General features: G+C 45.5%; 1 protein-coding gene across 1 annotated transcript; it reads left to right on the top strand.

Moving 5' to 3' along the window:
• Positions 1-222: 222 nt before the first annotated feature.
• Positions 223-24,817, top strand: ASGR2 (asialoglycoprotein receptor 2). Its single transcript, XM_036269445.1, has 8 exons — positions 223-346; positions 4,742-4,861; positions 7,042-7,137; positions 7,756-7,827; positions 8,060-8,146; positions 8,230-8,375; positions 24,170-24,276; positions 24,519-24,817. Exons 1-8 carry the CDS (start codon positions 223-225, stop codon positions 24,673-24,675), a joined length of 909 nt encoding a protein of 302 aa, XP_036125338.1. The 3' UTR covers positions 24,676-24,817.

Genomic DNA, 24,817 nt, shown 5'->3' with positions numbered 1-24,817 from the left:
CTGAAAAGGGACAGGACCTGGCTATATTTCAGCCCTAAACTCACCTCTAACCTCAGACCCAACCCAAGCTGTCTTCTCGACATACTCTCACCCTACCTCCAATCCCAGCCTCACTTTCCACCTTAATTAGCATCTTAGCACAAGCATCAGCCCTGAACTCAGTCCCAGCCTTAAGAGCAGCCTTGACTCAACCCCAGGTGCAGCTTTTGCCCTGGACCCAGCATGGAGAAGGACTTTCAAGACATCCAGCAGCTGGACTCTGAGGAAAATGACCACCAGTTCAGTTGGGTTGAGTGTCCAGACACTCAAGGGCATAGTCCCAGGAGAGAAGATGCATTTTGGAAAGGCAAGTATCCAGTTTCTGAAGCTTCACTTCATCTCTGTCTTGCTCCTGATCGCTCTGTCTCTGAGATTTCTGTCACATTCACTCCGTGAGCAGGGACCAGGCCCCTCTAGGTGTGCAATTGTGTGGTGTCAACATCTCTGGTTACCCCCCGACCTCACCTTCCTCTCTACCCTCAGGACCCCCGGAAATGAGTGTGTGCCCAGAGGTGAGGGAGTAAGTGGAGATGGTTTCCTCTCCTCTTCCTTCTGACAACACATGCTGTGTGTGTCTGTGTGCATCTCATGTGTGTAAGAAAAGCACATTCAGCCAGGAGAGTGTATATGTATGTGCGTGGGGGTGTGGGGATGGGTGGGTGGGACAACAGACACAGAGATACAGAGATATTTTGGAAAATCCCCACTCCCCAAGCTCCCCGCCTGGATTTTTTTCTAGCAGATCCTTTTTGTGTTTTGTTTTTCTCTAGCAGCTCTTGATGGAAGGCCCGTGTCTAGGAAAAGGTTTTAGGGCAAGAGAGACCTGAGTCATTGTAGGCTGAAAGGCAGGTGCCAGGGCTGTGGGTGCTGGTGATGGAGTGAGGCTCTGTGGAGACCAGAGGGACTGGGGTTTGGAGCTCAGGGAGAGGAACTAGTTAGCCTGGGCTGAGAGGAGTAACCCCTCATTTTTGAGGCTGGCCAATTGCAGAAGCTGGTGCTGTTGCAGATGCGAACCGGGCAGGGCAGGAGCAGCAGGAGGGACAGGTGTTCCTACCAAAGGCTTCTCCTTTCCTGGGGTAGTGGGCTGGCAGTTCTTTCCAACAGGATGTAGGCTGCATGGGGCTGAGACCACATCTGTCTCACTTCCTTCTGCATCCTCAATGCCCACATGATGCCTGGTATGATGTAAACACTCAAAAATTATTTCGGAGATTGTTGAATCTTCTGAAGGTGAGAGGGTTCAGAGTTTAAGCAGGAGGCTTGAAGATAGTCCAGAGGTTTTGGGTTTCATGGGAGAAGGAGCTCATCCAAAAGGACTGATGGAGACACTGTAGGGCCCCCCTGAGGTGGTGCAACCATCAGTGTACTTCTCTCCAGAAGCCTCTGCTGCCTGTATGTGAGCTGACATCTGCCACCTGCCCACCTATGACCGCTTTCCACTCTTCCAAGCATCTTATATGCCTCTAGTTTTCAGCAGACTTGAAAATATTTTGGCGATTATCTGCCTCACCCTTCTCCCCTTTCCTTCAAGGACTCCAATTCTGCATCTATTAGTGGTCCTATAGTTCACTGATGCTATTTTCTTCTTTAAAAAAATTCTTTTTTCTCTTGTTTTTTTGTTTCTATATAGTTATTATTTGCTATGTTTTTAAGTTCACTAATCTTTTCTTATGCATGTCTATTCTTCCATTAATTCCATCCAGTGTATTTTTTATTTCAGACATTTTAGTTTTTATGTCTAGAAGTTTAACTTGGGCCTTTTAAATATCCTCCTTGATATTCTACTTAATTTTTTGAACATATGAAGTACAGTTACAATTTCTGTTTTAATGTCTTGTCTGCTAATTCTAATATCTGTGTCAGTTCTGAGTCAGTTTTGATAGATTTGTTAACTGCTACAAAATGTGTCTTCCTGCTTCTTTGTATGTCTGGTAATCTTTAATTGGATGCTAGATATTGTGAACTTTACCTTGTTGTGTGCTGGATATATTTGTATTCCTCTAAATATTCTTGAGCTTTATTCTGGGATGTGGTTAAGTTACTTGGATCACTTTATTCCTTTTGGGTGTTGCGTTTATGACTTGCTAGGTGGGTCTGGAGCATGGATGGGGCAAGGGCATCTTGGGTCCTCTACCCAATGCCTTGTAGGTTATGTTTTCCAGTCTGGCTGGTGAGAATAGGCACTGTTCCTGGGCCTGCATGATTGGCAGGCACTGTTCCCCAATTTTTTCAGATTGTTTTATTTTGGTTTTGAGTAGTTTTCTTTACATGCATGCACTAATCAGTACTCAGCCAATTGCTTGAAGGGAACCCTCCACAGAGCTCTGGGCTTCTCTCTGCAGCTGTCTCCTCTGATGCTTTTTCCTGTGAAGTCTAATGGTCTCCTTAGATTCTTGGCCCTATCTCCTCAACTGGGTGTCTGCTGGGCTCTGCTTGGATTGCTCCTCCCTGCTCAATGGCCTGAAAACTTTCTTCCAGCACTAGGGTGGGACAACCATAGGACTCATCTGGTTTGTGTCCCGTCTCTCAGGGATCATTGCCCTATGTTGCCTGAAGTCCAGTGTCTTGAAAATGGTTGTTTCTCACAGTTATCTGTTTCTTGTTTTGGTTGTCTCTGGGAGGAGGGCAAATCTAGTCCTTATTATTCCATGTTAGGCAGACCCTTTGTTTTATTTTCCAACTTGCCTAGGCAGCACTTTTTATGTTTTAACTCATTCAATTCTCAGAACAACCCAATCAGGTAGCTATTATTTTTACCCACATTACTTTTCTATTGTGGTAAGAATACATAATATGGGATCTATCCTTTAACAAAATTTAAAATGCACCACACAACTTTGTTAACTGTAGGCACACTATTGTACAGAAGATCTCTAGAACTTCTACATCTTGTATAATTATAACTTTACACCCATTGAACAGCAACTTCCAATTTCCCACTCTCAGACCCTGACTACCACCATTCTACTCTGTTTCTATGAGTTTGACTATTTTAGATTGTATAAGTGAACACAAGAAAATGGAGGCACCAAGAGGTTGAATGACTTGTCTATGATCTCAGAGCTGGTTGATAACATAGATGGACTCAGCCATGGGTGGTCTGGTTTCTGGACAGAAGTGCAGAGACAGATTGTTGAGCTGATTCAGAGTCGAGGGTTTATAGGTCATAGGTCAGGCTGGGAAGCAGGACAAGGGCCCACTAAGTGGAAAGTATTGGAGAGAGCATTCGGAAGCTCAACCATGGAGTCCCAGGTGGTTGGGAAAGACTGTGGTTAGGGAGAGCTTCTAGATGGACAGAAACACAGGGGATCACGGAAGACAGTGGGGAGGAGGAGCAAAAGAAAAATGGTGCTTAGAATGGGGAATGGGCAGTGGAGGTGTCAGAGACATGGCCCTTCTGGGTCAAGATGGAGTCCTGAGTGTGGCTGAAGTGGAGGAAGGTGACAGTCATTGGTGTGAGGAGGTCAAGAGTTCTGGGTGGTCACTCACAGGGACAATGTCTAACTCAGGATAGTGGCAATTGATGAACTGGAGAGGAAGATTCTGGATGCCTGACTGAGTGTCCCCAGGATGTGAGGGTTCCAGGGTGAAACAGTAATGAGAAGAGAGGGAAGGTCACAGTCTCAGGCAAAGAAGAGGAAGCATTTTGTTAGGAGTGAATGATGCAAAAGCAGCAGCTTGGAGCTGGGAGGACAGCCCCTGCTTCAGGCCTGGAGAGATGTCAGGAGGAGTGAGGCCAGTTCTGTGCACGTGAAGACGTGGGTGCATGTGTGTGTATGTGAAAACATGTGAGTCAGTGTGTATATGTGTGTGAGAAGGTATGTGAATGTGTGCTATAGTATGTGAGAGCATGTATAAGAATGTGCATGTTAAAGTGTATGAGTGTGAGAATGTGTTAATGAAAATGTTTTTTGTTCTGGACTTCAATGCCCTGCTGCTGGTGGCCATCGGTGTAATTGGGTCCCAAAGTGAAGATCACTAGGGCCTGCAGGAATGGGGTCATGATGGAAGGAGATATGGGCATTGTTGGGGGCAATGGGTGTGTATGAAGTAATGACTGTGAGAGTGAAATAAAAAATGTGTGTTTTCAGGATTCAGCTGGACTAAGGGGAGGGAGAGGTTTCTGTGAGATGACTGAGGGCTAAGGGGAGAGAGTTTATAGTGGAACAAGGGTTCTGCGGTGGTAAGGGCAGAGAGACATGGGAGAGGAGGCTCTGAGGGGTGAGAAATGAGAGGATAGGGTTTGAAGAGCGAGCAGCCCTTGGGGAGTGATATGTGGTGGAATCTGGTGGAATGACCTGGACTTAAACAGCCCAGTGGAATTGGGGGGTGGAGGTGGTTCCAGTTTTGGAATGGTCTGAGTGGCCCAGGCATAGATTTTAAGAACCCAGGGCCTGTCCTCTGGGTCTCCCTGGTACAAGTTGGGGCTTTACACACAGATGATGGGAATATCAGTGCCATGTGTAGGTGTGTGGCATGCAGTTGTGTAGGTGTGTGTGCACACTGACATGTGTTCATATGGGTGTAATTGAGTGTGTGCAATGCTTAAACGCTGGTGTCAAAGCCTTCTGACTCCCCCAACACCTCCCCACTACTTTCCTCCCACCCACCTGGGCTGTACTTCCTCAGACTTCTGTTCTCCTGGATGCTTCCATTAGGTTGGTTCTCGATACCCCTCCTCCTGACACCCTTTCTCTCGCAGGAATGCCTCCTCCCCAGCCCCTTCTGCTGCAGAGTCTCTGCTCCAGTCTCTGGCTCAGACTGCTGGTCCTGGGCTTCAATATCCTGCTGCTGGTGGCCATCTGTGTGATTGGGTCCCAGAGTGAGGATCACAGAGGCCAGTGGGGATTGGGGGAGGAGATATGGACAGTGCTGGGGCAATGAGAGCTATGGTGGGAAGAGTTGGAGGCAGTAAGGGGCAGTGCTGGGGCAGTGAGGGGCAGTGCTGGGGCAGTGAGGGGCAGTGAGGGGCAGTGCTGGGGCAGTGAGGGGCAGTGAGGGGGCAGTGGGGGGCAGTGAGGGGCAGTGAGGGGGCAGTGGGGGACAGTGGGGGGGGCAGTGGGGGGCAGTGGGGGGGCCGTGAGGGGCCATGAGGGGGCAGTGAGGGTTCAGTGAGGGGGCAGTGGGGGGCAGTGAGGGGCAGTGGGGGGCAGTGGGGGACAGTGGGGGGGGCAGTGAGGGGGCAGTGAGGGGCAGTGAGGGGGCAGTGGGGGGCCGTGGGGGGGCAGTGAGGGGGCAGTGAGGTGCAGTGAGGGGGCAGTGAGGGGGCAGTGGGGGGCAGTGGGGGGGCCGTGAGGGGCCATGAGGGGGCAGTGAGGGTTCAGTGAGGGGGCAGTGGGGGGCAGTGAGGGGGCAGTGGGGGACAGTGGGGGGGCAGTGAGGGGGCAGTGGGGGGCAGTGGGGGGGCCGTGAGGGGCCGTGGGGGGGCAGTGAGGGGGCAGTGAGGTGCAGTGAGGGGGCAGTGAGGTGCAGTGAGGGGCAGTGAGGGGGCAGTGAGGGGCAGTGAGGGGGCAGTGAGGGACAGTGAGGGGGCAGCGGGGGGGCAGTGAGGGGGCAGTGGGGGACAGTGAGGGGGCAGTGAGGGGGCAGTGGGGGACAGTGGGGGGGCCGTGAGGGGCCGTGAGGGGGCCGTGAGGGGGCCGTGAGGGGGCAGTGGGGGGTAGTGAGGGGCAGTGAGGGGGCAGTGAGGGACAGTGAGGGGGCAGTGGGGGGCAGTGGGGGGGCAGTGAGGGGCCGTGAGGGGGCCGTGAGGGGGCAGTGGGGGGCAGTGGGGGGCAGTGAGGGTTCAGTGAGGGGGCAGTGGGGGGCAGTGAGGGGCAGTGAGGGGGCAGTGGGGGGCAGTGAGGGGGCAGTGGGGGGGCAGTGAGGGGCCGTGAGGGGGCAGTGAGGGGGCAGTGGGGGGCCGTGAGGGGGCAGTGAGGGGGCAGTGGGGGGGCAGTGAGGGGCAGTGGGGGGCAGTGGGGGGCAGTGAGGGGCCATGAGGGGGCAGTGAGTGGGCAGTGAGGTGCAGTGAGGGGGCAGTGAAGGGGCAGTGGGGGGCAGTGAGGGTTCAGTGAGGGGGCAGTGGGGGGCAGTGAGGGGCAGTGAGGGGGCAGTGGGGGGTAGTGAGGGGCAGTGAGGGGGCAGTGGGGGGCAGTGAGGGGGCAGTGGGGGGGGCAGTGGGGGGCAGTGAGGGGCAGTGAGGGGGCAGTGAGGGACAGTGAGGGGGCAGTGGGGGGCAGTGGGGGGCAGTGAGGGGGCAGTGAGGGGCAGTGAGGGGCCATGAGGGGGCAGTGAGGGGGCAGTGAGGTGCAGTGAGGGGGCAGTGAGGGGGCAGTGAGGTGCAGTGAGGGGGCAGTGGGGGGCAATGAGGGTTCAGTGGGGGGCAGTGAGGGGGCAGTGAGGGGCAGTGGGGGGCCGTGAGGGGCAGTGAGGGACAGTGAGGGGGCAGCGGGGGGGCAGCGGGGGGGCAGTGAGGGGGCAGTGGGGGGCAGTGAGGGGGCAGTGAGGGGCCGTGAGGGGGCAGTGAGGTGGCAGTGAGGTGCAGTGAGGGGACAGTGGGGGGCCGTGAGGGGGCAGTGAGGGGGCAGTGGGGGGCAGTGAGGGGCAGTGGGGGGCAGTGGGGGGGCAGTGAGGGGCCATGAGGGGGCAGTGAGGGGGCAGTGAGGGGCCGTGAGGGGGCAGTGAAGGGGCAGTGAAGGGGCAGTGAGGTGCAGTGAGGGGGCAGTGAGGGGGCAGTGAGGTGAAGTGAGGGGGCAGTGGGGGGCAGTGAGGGTTCAGTGAGGGGTCAGTGGGGGTCAGTGAGGGGGCAGTGAGGGGCAGTGGGGGGCAGCGAGGGGGCAGCGAGGGGGCAGTGGGGGGCAGTGAGGGGGCAGTGAGGGGGCAGTGAGGGGCAGTGAGGGGGCAGTGAGGGTCAGTGAGGGTCAGTGGGGGTCAGTGAGGGGGCAGTGAGGGGGCAGTGAGGGGGCTGTCACATGGGCACAGCCCCTCCACTTTGTCCTGTGCTTTCTCTCTCCTGACAAGGATTACAGATGCAAGTTGAGTTTTGGACCCTAAAAGCAGCTTTCAGCAATTTCTCCTCCAGCACCCTGACAGAGATCCACAATTTCAGCATCCATCGTGAGTGGGTGCTCCCTGGAGGGGAGGGCTGCTGGTTTGGTAGTTAAAGTACTTCTTTACCAGCAGAGGTTTGCTGGACTCTGAGGTGGGTGCTCAGTGCTGGGTCTGCAAAGTGGCGTGTTTGGGATGCTGTGGGTAGATAACCCAGCTGATCCTTGGGCTGCGGGACCCTGAAGGATGAATAGGCAGGTGAAAAGATGGGGGTTAGTGCCAGGTTGAGGGAACGAGTCTGCCACGGCCAGGAGGTGAGGAACACCACTGCGCATTTTGGGACTGGGAACACTCCCAGTGTGGCAGGAGGCTAAGTGTGAGGGGTGGGCCAGGGAGGTGGGTAGGGGCTAGGTCACAGAAGCAAGCTGTACTAATAAAGTGAGGCTTTATTTTGAGAAATGGGCATCTATGGAAGGGATTTAAGCAGGGGAGCAGCCTGAGCAGATTTCTTCTTCAGAAAGCCAGTGTGGCATTGCAGGGAGCCTGGGCAGAGTTGGGGAGGCCAGGGGACACAGCCTGGAACCTCCCAGGTGGAGGAGACAGTGGCTCAGATTGGTGCTGCAGTGGGATAGAGGGATGTTAAGGAGGCAGAACGGAGGGAAACAGTTTAGCTTTCCTCTTTTTCAGGAGGCAACACAGGTGACAAAGTGACATCTCTGGAAGCCAAGCTGGTTGAACAGCAGCAGGACCTGAAAGCAGGTCCGAGACCCTCCCTTGGGTGTGTGGTGTGTGAGTGTGTGTGTGCTTGTGTGTGTGAGTGTGTATATGGTGGGTGGTGTGAGTGATGGGTGTGTTGTGTGTGTGGATGTGAGTGTGTGGTGTGTGAGTGTGTGTGTTGAGTTTTCCCAGTCAATGGCTAAAGTCCTGTGTGGGGTTCTGGTAGATGGGGCACCCCCATAGCCAACATCAGTCTATCCCTCTTTCCCCCTAGAACATGCTACCTTGCTCTTCCACCTGAAGCACTTTCCAGCTGATCTGCGCATCCTGACTTGTCAGATGGCCTTCCTGAGAAGCAATGGTAGGGCCAGGGGGAGTCTTCAGTCCCAGTGTGCCCACCTCTCCAGCTGGATCTCATCTTCCCCTACCCACTCCCATCCCCAGGCACAGAATGCTGCCCCGTTAACTGGCTGGAGCACAAAGGCAGATGCTACTGGTTTTCTCAAACTGGAATGACCTGGCCTGAGGCTGAGAAGTACTGCCAGCTGGAGAATTCACACCTGGTCGTCATCAACTCCAGAGAGGAGCAGGTGAGGCAGGAGGAAACCTCTGCCATGCAAACTCTGGGAGGCTGGATCAGGCTTGCTTTGTTGTTTTTGTAATTTAGGGGAGAGTCCAGAAGCACAAGTCTGGCAGAACTCTGGGAGGTTCATAGTGGAGCAGCCAGTGATTCTAAGAGGTGGGAGATGACAGCCAGGAGCCTGGGCAAAGAGGCAGGAGCTAGATGAGCAGGTGATGAGGGGCAGGTCTGGTGACAGAACACAAGACGGGACAAAGTAAAGAAAGCCAGGGTTTGGGTGGAGAACACAGCGGAGGCACGGGGAGCCCCTTCTTGCTGTGTGCTGGCCTTGGGATGTGGTGGTCAGTTGGATGAAAGGAGCAGGGTGGGCAGGATCCCCAGGGACATGCCTGCCATGGGTCACTGAGTTTCTCCAAGGCGCTCCAGGTGTCCTCTGCTCACTGCCGCCACCAGACCGCAACCCAGACACCAATGTTCACAGTGTAGAACCAACCTGTTAGAATAAATGGAGCTTTTTCAATTTTTTTTGAAAAGGAGGCCATAAATGATAACATTTACTGAGTCCTTATTATGTGACAGGCACTTTCACATATATTCATTTCTTTAATCCTCCAAACCCTATGAGGATTATGCCCACTTTGAAGGAGGGAGAGAGGGAGCTAAGGGGCAGGGAAGCTATGGGAGTTGCTATGCAGCCAGTAAGTCAGGATGGAGCCAGAATTCAGAGCCACTCTGCCTCCTTCGCCAGTGTTTTCAACTACTAAGTGTTACCATGATATACTTTTAGCATTTAAACATATACTCCATTTACAGGGTGGAATAATTACAGAGTTTGCTTTATCAGTGAGGTTGAAATGGCCAATTATGATCTACTTTGACCTATAAAAATGTCACTTTCATGTGGGCCAACCTAAGATTTCAGTGCTCGTGAGTTGGCCCATAAGTTCTTGATGACACAACTTCATGGTGGATTGGACTCACTTTTCATCATTATGAAGTGAATGTCAGTGTCTGGTTTAATGCTTTGGCCTTGAATTCCTCTTTATGTGATAGGAATAGAATGGGCATTGATTTCTTTTCATGTGCATTTACTGAATGTATCTCTGTCCATGTTTCATTTCCAACCTTTGAGCCTCTGTTTTGGATGAATGCTTCTCAGTTTTGGCTTTCTTATTATAAGACTTTAAACTTGAGTTTAAATATTTGATTTAATTAACTATGGATTCATCTGGGGCATTGAGATTTAAAAGAAAATTTTTTTCTTTATTGATTTTAGAGAGAGAGGAAGGGAGAGGGAGAGAGAGATAGAACATTAATGAGAGAGAGAATCGATTGGCCGCCTTCTGCATGCCCCCCACTGGGGTTTGGGTCCACAACCTGGACATATGCCCTGACCAGGAATTGAACCAGCGACCTCCTGGTACAGAAGTCGACACTCAACCGCTGAGCCACACAGGCTAGGCGGTTGTAGATAAGTTTTGTTTTTGATTTTAAAATATTGAATGAGTCTTTTAATAGGTGTGTATCTCATTTATTTATTTTTGTTGTTGATTCTCAATGCTTTATTTCACCACAGACATCACAATTATACCACTTTGTCTCTGACATAAATCAATATAAATAAATTACTCTTTGAACCCACCCAGTAATGTATGATTGTAATGGAATGTAAAATAATTTGACAAGTCAGAGAAGCTATAGTAGCATAAAAGCTTGAAGAATTAATTACCAAAATTATAAATTTATAAAAGACACAGTTTATCACTATTCACTTAAAGTGATTAACTTAGCATATGAATAAAATATAATTTCCTGTAGAGCCTCAGTATTTACAGGCCTATAATAATACATTTGTTTTAAAATATTCTCAATATATTCTGATCCAGTCTTCTCTTGCTTCCTAGGTTGGTGGTGGCATTTGTTAACATGCTCTTTTATATTTATATTTAGTGGGTTAAATGTCATAGACACAGATGTGTGTTTTCACTTTCTCTAAATGAAATTCAGCAGCAGCAGTTATTTCCAAATGGTATTGCCCAAATGCCAGAATTTCATGAAAGAGGACAGGTAAAGGGTAGTCTCAGAGACGTGGAAGTGGGGTACAGACTGACAATCCCCAGAAGAGGGGGTGGTGGGGGAGAGATGAACCACAGAACTTATATGTATGTATGCGTGAACAATGGACACGGACAACAAAGCTGGGGACAGGGCAGGGAGGGAGGGGGAGGGGGGAATCAGTAGGGGAAAAAGGAGAAACATCTGTAACAAAAATAAATAAATTACTTAATAAAAAAAAAGAAAAACAGGGATTGATAAGGGAGCATGTCATATATATCTTGTGTTTTTTGACAAATGTAGGAGTCTCTTTGGATCTTTGCCTGTGGAAAAATTTAATTAATTTTTCAAACAGAACTTTTAATCTTTCCATTTTTCTTTTTCACTCTCTTTAGCCTTTGTTTCCTGCATTCATTTCCTCTTTTTTGCTTTTACTGATGTATGTCTTCAAGCCTCTCACCCACTCCTTTAAAAAGTGTTTGCCTCTTTATAAGACATTGCTTTGACACCTATCTCAGTTTCCTCTTTAAAAAGAAAAATTAACTTTTGTTACAGATGTTTCTCCTTTCCTCCTCCAGACACCCTCTTCCCTCCCCCTCCCTCCCCTAAGCATTGTTGTCTATGTCCACTGGTTATGCATATATGCATGTAAGTTCTTTGGTTTATCTCATCCCTCTTTGCCTCCCCCCTCCTCTGAAGTTTGTCAGTTTAAACCGTACTCCTTTCTATGTCTCTGGGTCTATTTTGTTCATTATATTCCACAAATAAGTGAGATCATGTGGTATTTGTCTTTCTCTGATTGGCTTATTTCGCTTAGCATAATACTCTCCAGGTCCCTCCATGTCATCTCAAAGGATAAGAGATCTTTCTTTCTTATAGCTGCATAGTACTCCATTGTGTATATGTACCACAGCTTTTTTATCCATTTGTCTACTGATGGACACTTGGGCTGTTTCCAGATCTTAGCTATTGTAAATAGTGCTGCTATGAACATGGGGGTACATATATTCTTTCTGATTGGTGTTTCAGGCTTCTTAAGATATATTCCTAGAAATAGGATCACTGGGCCAAATGGCAGTTCAATTCTTAATTTTTTGAGGAAACACCATATTGATTTCCATAGTGGCTGCACCAGTGTGCATTCCCACTAGCAGTGTATTAGAGTCCCCTTTTCTCTCCACCCTCGCCAGCACTTGTTGTTTGATGATTTGTTGATGGCAGCCATCCTGACAGGTGTGAGGTGATACCTCATTGTTGTTTTAATTTGCATCTGTCTGATGATTAGTGATGTTGAGCATTTCTTCATATGTCTCTTGGCCATTTGTATGTCCTATTTGGAGAGGTATCTATTTAGTTCTCTGCCCACTTTTTAATTGGATTCTTTGTCTTCCTTTTGTTGAGTTGTATGGAGTATATATTTTGGAAACTAGCCTTATCTGACGTATCATTGGCAATGATGCTGTCCCATACAGTGGGTTCCCTTTCCATTTTGATGGTTGTTTCTTTTGCTGTGCAGAAGCTTTTTAGTTTGATGTAGCCCCATGTGTTCATTTTTTCCTTTGTTTCTGTTGCCTTAGGTGATATATCAATAAAAATTTGGCTGTGTGTGATGCCTGAAATTTTGTTGCCTACATTTTCTTCTAGGATTTTTATGGATTCATGAGTCACACTGAAGTCTTTTATCCATTTTGAGTTGATTCTTGTGTATGGTGTAAGTTGGTGGTCTAGTTTCATTTTTTTGCATGTAGCTGTCCAATTTTTCCAACACCATTTATTAAAGAGGCTGTCTTTACTCCATTGTATACTCTTGCCACTTTTGTCAAATATTAATTGAGCATGATGTCTTGGGTCAACTTCTGGGTTCTCTGTTCTGTTCCATTGATCTATATGCTTGTTCTTGTGCCAGTACCATGCTGTTTTGATTATAATGGCTTTGTAGTATAACCTGATATTTGGTATTGTGATCTCACCTACTTTGTCCTTCTTTTTCAAAATTGCTGTAGCTACTTGGGGTCTTTTTTTTGGTTCCATAAAAACTTTTGGAGTGTTGCCCTGGCTGGTTTGGCTCAGTGGTTAGAGAGTTGGCCTGTGGTCCAGAGAGACCTAGGTTCAGTTCCCGCTAAGGGTGTGTACCTCGGTTGCAATTTGTCCCTGGCCCTGGTTGGTGGTGTGGGTGGCAGCCACTCGATGTGTCCCTTTCATGTCGATGTTTCTCTCTCTCTCTCTCCCTCCCACTCTATCCAAACAAAAAATGGAACAATGTCCTTGGTTGAGGATAAAAAACCCCCAAAATTTGGAGTGTTTGTTCTATTTTGGTGAAATATGACTTTGGTATTTTAATGAGGATTGCACTGAATCTATAGATTACTTTGGGTAGTATGGACATTTTAATAATGTTAATTTTTTAAAATCCATGAACAAGGTATATGCTTCCACTTTTTAATATCTTCCTCTATTTCTTTTTTCAATGTCTGGTAGTTTTCTGCAAATAGGTCCTTTACTTCTTCTTTTTTAAAATTTAATTTTATTTTCATTATTGATATTAGAGAGAGAGAGAGGAAGAAGGAGAGATAGAAACATCAATGAGAGAGAACATCAATTGACTGCCTTCCCACATGCCGCCTACTGGGGATTGGGCCCACAACCTGGGCATGCGCCTTGACCGGGAATTGAACAGGCCATCTCTTGGTGCATGGGTCAATGTTCAACCACTGAGACACACTGGCTGGGCAGTGCTTTACTTTTTTGGTTAAGTTTATTCCTAGGTATCTTAGTTTTTAGTTGCAATGGTAAATGAAATTTTTTTTTAGTTTCTCTTTCTGTGTGTTCATTATTGGTATATAAAAATGCCAATGATTTCTGGATGTTGATTTTGTATACTGTTACTTTGCCAAATTCATTTATTAAATCTAGTCGTTTTTCAATGGAGTCTTTAGGGTTTTTTATGTACAGTATAATGCCATCTGTGGATAATGACAGTGTCACTTCTCCCTTTCCAGTTTGGATCCCTTTTATGTTTTCTTCTTGTCTAATTGCTGTGGTTAAGACTTCCAGTACTATGTTAAATAAGACTCTTGAAAGTAGACATCTCTGTCTTGTTCCTATTCTTAAGTGAAATGCTTTTAGATTTTGCCCATTGAGTATGATGTTGGTTGTAGGTTTGTCATAAATGGCCTTTATTATGTTACGATATGATTCTTTACTTCCACTTTGCTGAGAGTTTTTTTTTTAAAATAAAAAATGGATGCTGGATTTTGTCAAATGCTTTTCAGCATCTATTGATAGGATCATATGATTTTTATCTTTCATTTTGTTTATGTGGTGCATCACATTTATTGATTTACGAATATTGTACCAGCCTTGCATCCCTGGCATAAATCCCACTTGATCATGGAGTACAATTTTAAAAATATATTGTTGGATTTGATTTGCTAATATTTTGTTGAGGATTTTGGCATCTATGTTCATCAGTGATATTGTCCTGTAATTTTCTTTTTTTGTAGTGTCTTTATCTGGTTTGGGATTAGGATTATGCTGGCCTCTTAAAGAGAGCTTGGAAGTCTTCCTTCCTCCTGAATTTTTGGGAATAGTTTGGGAGAATAGGTGATAGTTCTTTGAATGTTCGATAAAAATCCCCTGTGTAGCCATCTGGACCAGGACTTTTGTTTGCTGGGATTTTATTGATTACTTCTTTTATTTCCTTAATTGTTATTGGTCTGTTTACATTTTTTGACCCTTCCCAGTTGAGTTTTGGAATAGTATATGATTCTAAGAATTTGTTCATTTCGCCTAGATTGTCAAATTTGTTGGCATATAAATTTTCATAGTATTTTCTTACAATCCTTTGTATTTCTGTGGTGTCTGTTGTTACTTCACCTCTTTCAGTTCTGACTTTATTAATTTGGGTTCTCTCTGTTTCTTGGTGAGTCTGGCTAAAGGTTGATCAAGCTTGTCTATCTTTTTAAAGAACCAGCTCTTGGTTTCATTGATCTTTTTTTTTTTATCCTCACCCGAGGACATTTTTCCATTTTTTGTTCAGGTAGAGTGGGAGGGAGAGAGAGGAAGAGAGAGAGAGAGAAACATCGACGTGAAAAGGACACATCGAGTGGCTGCCACCTGCACGACCAACCAGGGCGGGGAATAAACTGCAACCGAGGTATGTGCCCTTAGCGGGAACTGAACCCGGGTCTCTCGGGACCGCAGGTCGACGCTCTAATCGCTGAGCCAAACAGGCCAGGGCTCATTGATCTTTTTTATTGTTTTGTTAGTCTCTATGTCATTTGTTTCTGCTGTAATTGTTATTATTCCCTTCCTTCTACTAACTCTGGGTTTTAATTCTCTTAATAAATCTTTAAGTTTTTGGGTTAGATAGTTTATTAGAAAATTTTCTTATTTTTTGAGGTAGGCCTGTATTGCTATGAACTTTCCTCTCAGGACTGCTTTTGCTGTGTCCCATAGACTTTGTATTGTTGTGTATTCATTTTTATTAGTTTCCAGTAAGTTTTTGATTTCTTTCTTGATCTCATTGGTAACCCATTCATTGTTTAATAACATGCTATTTAACCTCTATGTGTTTGCATGTTTTTGAGTATTTTTATTGTAATTGATTTCTAGTTTCATGCCACTGTGATCTGAGAAGATGCTTGATATAATTTTAGTATTTTTAATTTGTAGAGACTTCCTTTGTGTCCAAACATGTAGTCTAACTTCAAGAATGTCCTGTGTGCACTTGAGTAGAATGTATATTCTGCAGCTTTGGGGTGAAATGTTTTTTAAATATCAATCAAGTCCAACTGATCTAGTTCATCATTTAAGGACTCTGTGTCCTTGTTAATTTTTTTTTTGTATCAAGACAATCTATTTAGTGGTGTCAGTGGGTGTTAAAGTCATCCACTATGATTGTATTGCTATTGATCTCTCCCTTGAAGTGCTCCAGAAGTTTTAAAATATATTTTGGTGCTCCTATATTTGGTGCATATATGTTTACCAGGGTTATATCTTCTTGTTGGATTGATCCTTTTAATATTATGTAGTGACCTTCTTTGTCTCTTATTATGGCCTTTGTTTTGAAGTCTATCTTATCAGATATGAGTATTGCTACAGCAGCTTTTTTTTTTTTTTAATTTCCATTTGCCTGGAAAAATTTTTTCCATACTTTCACTTTCATCCTGTGTGAGTCCTTTGTTATGAGGTGGGTCTCTTGTAGACATCATATGTATGGGTCGTGTTTTCTTATCCAATCAGCTGCTCTATGTCTTTTGATTGGAGCATTTAAGCCATTTACATTTAAGGATATTATTGATAGATACTTATTAGTTGCCATTTCAATTTTATGCCTGTGTTTCTCTCTCTTTCTCTATTTCTTCTTCTTCTTACAACAGTCCCTTTAGCATTTCTTGCAGTGCTGGTAAATTCCTTTTGCTTTTTTTTTTTTTTTGTCTGTGGAGCTCTTTATTTCACTTTCAATTTTGAATGATAGCCTTGCTGGATAGAGTAGTCTTGGATTCAGACCCTTGCCTTGCATTACTTTGTATACTTTATGCCTTGTCCCTTGTGACCTGCAGCATTTCTATTGAGAAATCAGCTGAGAATCTAATGGGAGCTCCCTTGTAGGTCACTTTCTGTGTCTCTCTTGCTTCCTTTAAGATTCTTTCTTTGTCTTTAATGTTTGCCATTTTACTTACGATGTGTCTTGCTGTGGGTCTTTTTGGGTTCATCTTGCTTGGGACTCTCTGTGTTTCCTGGACTTGTGTGACTTTTTCCTTCACCAAATTAGGGAAATGTTCTGTCATTATTTCTCTAAACAGGTTCTCTATTTCTTTCTCTGATTGTTCTCCTTCTGGTACCCTATGATGTAAATGTTGTTATGTTTTGTGTTGTCCCAAAGCTCCCTGAAATGCTCCTCCTGCTTTTTATTTTTTATTGTTCTCATCTGTTGCTCTATTTGGGTGCTTTCTTTTCCTACGTTGTGTTCTAACTCGCTGATTCAGTCTTCAGCTTCTCTAATTAATATTGAGACCTTCTAAGGTATTTTTCATATCAGCTATGTCATTCTTTATTTCCACTTGATTTTTATTCATAGCTTCTACCTGTTTTTTTAGGCTGATATAGTTCCCACTGAGCTTGTAATTCTCATTCAGTTGCTTGTAGTTCTCACTAAATTGTATGAGCACCCTTAAAATCACTTCTTTGAATTCTTTTTTCTGACAAGTTGCTTGCTTTCATTTCATATAGTTTCTTTTCTGGCGATTCCTCTTTTTCTTTCATTTGGGTGTTGTTTCTTTGTCTCACCATTTTAGCAGTCTGGTTGTTCTAGGCCTGGTGAGGGATGTTGGGATGTGTAGGCAGTTTGGTGTGTATCAAATAGGTGTGCTGTGGCTCCCAGACTGTTTTCGTGCTTGGCGCCTCTTGCCTGCTGTGGGTCCTGGAGGACTGACAACTGGTGGCTAGTATTGGTTTGTTGTGGTAGGCATTGCTTTGTTGCGTGGGTCCTGCTGGTGCACTGATGGGGTGTGTGGGTCTAGCTGGTTTGCTTCTGGGGTGTGTGGGTTCCACTGGTGTGCTGCTGGGGCACCCTGCTGCCTTGTGGGGCTCAGCTCCTGATCAGTCACTGCTGATGCTGCTGGGGTGAGTGTCAGCTCCTGTTTTGTGCTACTATTGCTGCTGCTGTTGCTATAGGATGCTCTCAGCTCCCAATCCTCTGCTGTTTGGGGCTGAAAATGCTCAGCTCTTGGGACTTTGCTGCTGCCGGGGGAGGGGCTCCACACCAAATCCACTGTTGCAGTTGTTAGGGGCAGGTCTTGGCTGCCTGAGCCTTGCTGCTGCTTGGGCTGAGGCACTGCTCCTGATCATTCTCTGCTGATGTTGCTGGGGATAGATCTGCGCTGCTGCCACCTGGGAATAGATGTCCGGTCCCAAGCCTCTGGTGCTGTGGTGTGTCTAGGCTCTCCAGCCTCAGCTGCTGTTGGGGTTGTGGCTCCACTCCTGCCAGTCACTGCTGCTGTGGGGGAAGGTGCTGGGCTCCCAAGCTGGTGCTACTGCTGCTGGGGGTGGTGCTAGGCTACAACCAGGGTGCTGTTGGGGGGAATGGTGCTCAGCTCCTGGCCGGTTGCTGCTTCCCTGAGCAGATACCTTGACAGTGCCACTACTGTGTGCTGGTCCATGTTGACACAGCAGGATCCACTGGTCTGACGGTGCAAGGCATACTGGTGGACTCAGGTCGCTTGGCCCTAGCCACTCCCCACTTCCTCCTCCCAGAGAAGACAAGGGATCTTCCAAGATCTAATCTGTCTTTCTTTTTTCTGTTTATAGTCTTCTGTTTTCTCACATTTGTTGTGTGAGATGTGTTCTTTTTGCTTTCTTCCCCTATAGTATTTGGAACTAGATGTAGCTTATTTTTAGTTACACTAGTGATTCTTTTTATAACTTTAAATGATGGGCTAAAAATTATTGGCTTCAAGGAGTTTATATAACTTTCTATACAAAAAATGAGAAAAGCAGCACATTTCTTCAAATACCTCATTCTTTCTTCCTAAAACTGAGATATAACCGACATAAACCATTGTATAAGTTTGAGGTTACACATGTTCTGATACATTTATATATTGCAATATGAAAATTGCTGTAGCATTAGCTATCACCTAATTACCATTTCTGTTTTGTGTTGAGAAAAATGAAGACCTAGTCTCTTAACCACTTGGAGGTTTATAATACCTCATTCCTTTCCCTCCTGAATTTTGTAAGTGTTTTGCCTAAAGAGCTGGAGTCTTTTCTATGTTTTAGTTTCATAATCTCATCCAGATCTAAAACTTGGTGCTGCTCATTCTAAGTTTTGCTCTGAGGGCAGGATAGTCTTTTTTATTTTTTTTTGTTTTGTTTATTTTTATTTTTATTTTATTCCTGGGGGAACAGGGTGGGAAAAGGCATGGGGTGGGGGGGAGGGAGGAGGGGGAGGGGGAGAGGGGGGAGAAGGGGGAGAAGGGGGAGAGGGGGGAGGGAGGGAGGGGGGAGAGAGAGAGAGCGCGCGTGAGCGTGAGCGCATCAGGATAGTCTTTTTAATATGTAAATATAGGTTTTATAACGTTTTAGAAGATTTTCTTAGGTCATATCTGTGAATATGTTTTTCTTTTTTTCTCTCCTTTTTTTTTTTATTTTTTATTGTTCAATCCCTCCACCCCCCTACACAGCCCCCCATCACTCTCCCGGACAGCTGTCAGCCTGCTTTCTATGAGTCTGCCTCTATTTTGCGTGTTAGTTCATTTTGTTCATTAGATTCCACATATGAGTGAAATCATATGGTACTTATCTTTCTCTGACTGGATTATTTCACTTAGCATAATGCTCTCCAGGTCCATCCATGCTTTCAAAAAGGGTAATTCCTTCTTTTGTTTTTACCGCTGAGTAGTAGTCCATTTTAGAAGCAACCCAAGTGTCCATCAGTAGTGAGTGGATAACAAAGAGCTGGCTTTCTCTGAGGAGGTATAATTAGTGTTAGAATTTAGCTGAATTTCAGGCTTATATTGCTGTTCATTTTAAAATGTGAAATTGTGTATGTGTAAGATGTATGAATTTATGAGCTTTCTATTTATTTTATTTTATTTTTGTAACAGATGTTTCTCCTTTTGTCCCCATTGACACCCTCCTCCCCATCCCCCCCACCCCATCCCCAGCTTTGTTGTCCATGTCCATTGGTTATGCGTACATGCATATAAGTTCTGTGGTTTATCTCTTCTCTCCTCCCACCACCCCCTCTTCTGAGGGTTATCAGTCTGTACCCTACTTCCACGTCTCTGGGTCTACCCTATTCCTCAGACTGTTATGTTCATTGTATTCCACAAATAAGTGAGATCATGTGGTATTTGTCTTTTCTGCTTGGCTTGTTTCACTTAGGGTAATACTTTCCAGGTCCCTCCATGTTGTCTCAAAGGATAAGAGATCATTCTTTCTTACAGCTGCATAGTACTCCATTGTGTATATGTACCACTGCTTTTTTATCCAATCATCCACTGATGGACACTTGGGCTGTTTCCAGATCTTAGCTATTGCAAATAGTGCTGCTATGAACATGGGGGTACATATATTCTTTCTGATTGGTGTTTCAGGCTTCTTTTTTTTCCTTTTTGTTATTAATTTATTAATTTATTTTTGTTACAAATGTCCCCCCCCCCCCAATTCCCCGCTCCCCATCTCTCCCTGCCTCGTCCCCAGCTTTGTCCATGTCCATTGTTCATGCACACATGCATATAAGTTCTGTGGTTTATCTCTTCCCCACAACCCCCTCTTCTGGGGATTGTCAGTCTGTATCCCACTTACATGTCTCTGGTGCCAACTTATTCCTCAGATTGTTATGCTCATTATATTCCACAAATAAGTGAGATCATATGATACTTGTCTTTCTCTGTTTGGCTTGTTTTGCTTAGTATAATACTTTCCAGGTCCCTCCATATCATCTCAAAGGATAAGAGATCTCTCTTTCTTATAGCTGGATAGTACTCCATTGTGTATATGTACCACAGCTTTTTTATCCATTTGTCTATTGATGGACACTTGGGCTGTTTCCAGATCTTAGCTATTGTAAATAGTGCTGCTACGAACATGGGGGTACATATATTCTTTCTGATTGGTGTTTCAGGCTTCTTAGGGTATATTCCTAGAAGTGGGATCACTGGGTCAAATAGAAGTTCAATTTTTAATCCTCATCCGAGGACATTTTTCCATTTTTTTTTTTTTCTTGTACAGACAATGTGGGAGGGAGAGAGAGGAAGAGAGAGAGAGGGAAACATCGATGTGAAAGGGACACATCGAGTGACTGCCACTCGCACGACCAACCAGGGCCAGGGACAAACTGCAACCGAGGTACATGCCCTTAGTGGGAACTGAACCCGGGTCTCTCCGGACCGCAGGCGGATGCTCTAACCGCTGAGCCAAACTGGCCAGGGCGGAAGTTCAATTTTTAATTTTTCGAGGTAACACCATATTGTTCTCCATAGTAGCTGCACCAGTCTGCATTCCCACCAGCAGTGTATTAGAGTCCCCTTTTCTCCACACCCTCTCCAACACTTGTTGTTTGATGATTTGTTGATGGCGGCCCTTCTGACAGGTGTGAGGTGATACCTCATTGTTGTTTTAATTTGCATCTCTCTGATGATTAGTGATGTTGAGCATTTCTTCATATGTCTCTTGGCCATTTGTATGTCCTGTTTGGAGAGGTGTCTATTCAGCTCCTACGCCCATTTTTTAATTGAGTTCTTTGTCTTCCTTTTGTTGAGTTGTACGGGCACTCTCTATATATTGGAAATTAACCCCTTATCTGATATATCATGGGCAATGATGCTCTCCTATATAGTGGGTTTCCTTTCCATTTTATTTTTTATCCTCACCCGAGGATATTTTTCCATTTTTTGTACAGATAGAGTGGGAGGGAGAGAGAGGAAGGGAGAGAGAGAGAAACATCGACGTGAAGGGACACATCGAGTGGCTGCTACCCGCACGACCAACCAGGACCGGGGACAAACTGCAACCGAAGTACGTGCCCTTAGCGGGAACTGAACCCGGGTCTCTCCGGACCGCAGGCCGACACTCTAACCGCTGAGCCAAACCGGCCAGGGCTCCTTTCCATTTTAATGATTGTATCTTTTGCTGTGCAGAAGCTTGTTAGTTATTTAGTCCCATGTGTTCATTTTTTCCTTTGTTTCTGTTGCCTTAGGTGGTGTATCAGTGACAATTCTGCTGTGTATGATGTCCAAAATTTTGTTGCCTACATTTTCTTCTAGGATTTTTATGAATTCACGGGTCACATTGAAGTCTTTTATTCATTTTGAGATTATTATTGTGTATGGTGTAAGTTGATGGTCTAGTTTCATTTTTTTGCATGTAGCTGTCCAATTTTCCCAACACCATTTATTAAAGAGGCTGTCTTTACTTCATTGTATGCTCTTGCCTCCTTTGTCAAATATTAATTGAGCATAATGACTTGGGTCTATTTCTGGGTTCTCTGTTCTGTTCCACTGGTCTATATGCCTGTTCTTGTACCAGTACCAGGCTGTTTTGATTACAGTGTCTTTGTTGTATAATCTGATATCTGGTATTGTGATCCCCCCTACTTTGTCTTTTTTTTTTTTCAAGATTGCTGTGGCTATTTGGGGTCTTTTTTGGTTCCATATGAACTTTTGAAGTACAGTGATACCTCGGTTCTCGAACATAATTCGTTCCAGGAGGACGGTCGAGAACCAAATTGTTCGAGAACCGAAGCAATGAAACCCAATAGGAAATAATGGAAACTGGATTAATTCGTTCCAAGCCCCAGAAAATGCCTATTTACTGGCCTAATTTGTATATAATATGTAGAAAAACATAAGTCTCAACAAGAAATAAAAGTGTACAGTATGTCTAAGGGTTAAATTCAGTGTAAAGCGTGACTCTCTCCACAAAGCGTGACTCTCTCCACAAAGCGTGACTCTCTCTCTGCACTCACACTGATGACGCAAGCAAGGCGCGCTGGGCCGAATGAACGCCATTCGGCTCAACTCGGCTCATCTCGGAAGTTCGAGTTCCAAATATTTGTTCGGATTCCAAGACAAAAGTTTCTCGAATCTCCTGGTCGAATACCGATTTGGTCGAAATCCGAGGCGTTCGAGAACCGAGGTATCACTGTATTAGTTATAGTTCTGTGAAATACATCATTGGTATTTTAATGGGGATTGCATTGAATCTATAGATTACTTTGGGCAATATGGACATTTTAATAATGTTAATTCTTGCAATCCATGAACAAGGTATGTGCTACAACTTTTTTATATCTTCCTCTATTTCTTTTTTTAATGTCCTGTAGTTTTCTGCAAGTAGGTCCTTTACTTCTTTGGTTAAGTTTATTCCTAGGTATCTTAATTTTTTTGCCACGATAGTAAATGGAATTGTTTTTTCAGTTTCTCATCATTGGTGTATAAGAATGCCATCGATTTCTTAACATTAATTTTGTATCCTGCTACTTTGCCAAATTCATTTATTACGTCTAGTAGATTTTTGATGGAGTCTTTAGGGTTTTCTATGTATAATATCATGTCATCTGCAAATAATGACAGTTTGTGAATGTTTTTCTTGTTCATTGGTTCTCTTTTACTCTGGAACACGTCATCCCAAAGTATCTCCATGTCTGCCCTCTGCTGCCACCATCCTGTTGCCATTACTTCCACCTTTCTTTCTTTTCCTTTGCATTCTGGGTCCTTATCTTAGGCCCATCTTTCACTTCTCAAACTTGGTTTGCTGCTGAGTTCCTGCTTTTAAATAGTCCATGTTTTCCTCTTGTATTTCTTCTCTTTACTTATTATATTGTGTTATCTTCGTTTTCAAATATCCTCCTTGATATTTTTTCCTTCATCTCTTCTTTAATTTTTTTGAGGCTGTAAAAAAGTTGTTCTCCAACATTTCCTTCAGTTCTAAACATGCCTTTTATTCAAAGTATATTTTTCACCTCTCTTTTTTGCATCACAGTTTTTTCTTCCTCTTCCTCCTCTTCTTTTTTTTTTTTTTGCATAAATTTTATGATAATTTCCCCCTCTGCCACTTTTATGAATGGGCACAGTTCTTTTTGCTTGTTATTTACCTATCTATGAATTGGGAGATGAATTTACCTGGATTATCTTCTCTGATCATCTGGCACTATTTGATTCCTCCCATCAGTCCTTGACACAGAGGGCTGGGTTTTTGATTATTTGTATTCTTTGCTCAGTTATTCTGCTTCTTGTGGTGATGGGGTGAGGGGACTAGGGCAGCAGGCAGCGGCAAATAGAATATCAGGTCTCCAGGCACTTGCCCTCCAGCTCTGTTGACTGCTCTGAACTTGAGGGACAGCCCAACAAGCCTCTGAGAATGGCCCCTTCATGCATAGGACATGATCCTATTTGCAGGATTCTGGACTTCAAGGATGGCCCTGTATCATGGTCTTGCATCTGCCCTCAGACGAGGTGACTAACTGTGATCTTAGTTGTATCTCCAGCAAGGGAAAGTGGAATTAGGAATTTTTATCCCAACTGTAGTTGGAGACCCTTCACATGCTTTCAATGGGAACTAACTGCTAAGTGTGTATGTTGGTCAACCCCTCCCTCTGCCTTCTTCACAATCTTCCCTCATACCCAGTGCAGCTTCCTAGTTTCAGCACTGACTACCAGACCCTTGTAGCCAAGACATAATAGGGCTGTGGGGAGTGGGTCCAATTGGGAGCTCCAGGGCCTGATGAACCTCTGGGAACCACAGCTACCCATAGAAGCAGGAGCAGGGCAGGTGATACAGAGGGAGCCATGGGGGCAACAGGGACATGGGTCAGAGTCAGGATCCGGTGTTTGAGCTGTGGGGAGAAGACAAGGATAGGACAAGAGCTGGGGTAGCAGCCTCACTGAAGTGGGGGCTGGATCCGGGGCAGTGGTCCGAATTAGGGACTGCATTGGGTTTTTATTTCTACCAATTACTACCAATTCCTTAACCTCATGTGTAATTTAGGACAACCAATTTAGAAGACTTATGAGGATTAAATAAAATAATACTTGTGAAGCACTTAGCTTATACTTTAGCCCAGTAAATGTTCTAAAAAAAAAAAAAAAAGCGAGGATATAAAAGAAAAAGTGAGGAACTAGTTTTGTTGGGAGCAAATGCTTCAGTTTGGGGCTGATCAGGCTGGAAAAGGTGGAGGAAACCGCGGCTAATGCCGCACCGAGGTACCGGGGACCAGAATCTTCCCTCCCACTTGTTTTCCAGGAATTCATTGTGGCACACATGGGCCCCTTTCATACCTGGATAGGTCTCAGTGAGAGCAATGGTTCCTGGAAATGGGTGGATGGAACCGACTTGGGGAACAGCTACAAGTAAGTGTCCTCGCCTCACTGCCCATAGTTTGGCCTGGGGATGGCCTCCTAGTCTTTTGCCCCAATATACCTCCACCCATCTTTAGGGACCAAATTCCCCAACCCTTTCCCCTGGAGACCCCCAAGCTCCAAGGCTACAGCCTCTGCTCCCTGAACCCTCCATGGCTGTGCTTTCCTGAGGTGGGGTTGAAGATTGCTGGGATGTGGGTGGTCAGAGTTTGAGCTCTGTTCTGCCTTCCTAGGAACTGGGATCATCGTGAGCCAAATAACTGGCAGGGGCATGAGGAGGGTGTAAACGAAGACTGTGCCGAAGTCCAGGACAATGGCCGCTGGAACGACAATTTCTGCCAGCAGGTACGACGCTGGGCATGTGAGATGAAACGGAACAACACCAGCTAGAAGCCCTGACCTCCACCCATCTCTACTGCACCCCACTCCTACCCCACTCCCAGCCTCTCTACTGTGGATTTTGAAGAAGAGAAGAATAGTCAGAAGCGTGGGGAGGGGTTGAGGGAAGATACACGAAAATGGTTTAAGAATC

Source organism: Molossus molossus, unplaced genomic scaffold (genome assembly GCF_014108415.1).
Source record: "Molossus molossus isolate mMolMol1 unplaced genomic scaffold, mMolMol1.p scaffold_m16_p_19, whole genome shotgun sequence".
In the NCBI taxonomy this organism is placed as follows: domain Eukaryota; kingdom Metazoa; phylum Chordata; class Mammalia; order Chiroptera; family Molossidae; genus Molossus; species Molossus molossus.
The sequence above is the reverse complement of the archived record's forward strand: the minus strand, read 5'-3'. Positions and strand labels throughout refer to the sequence as shown.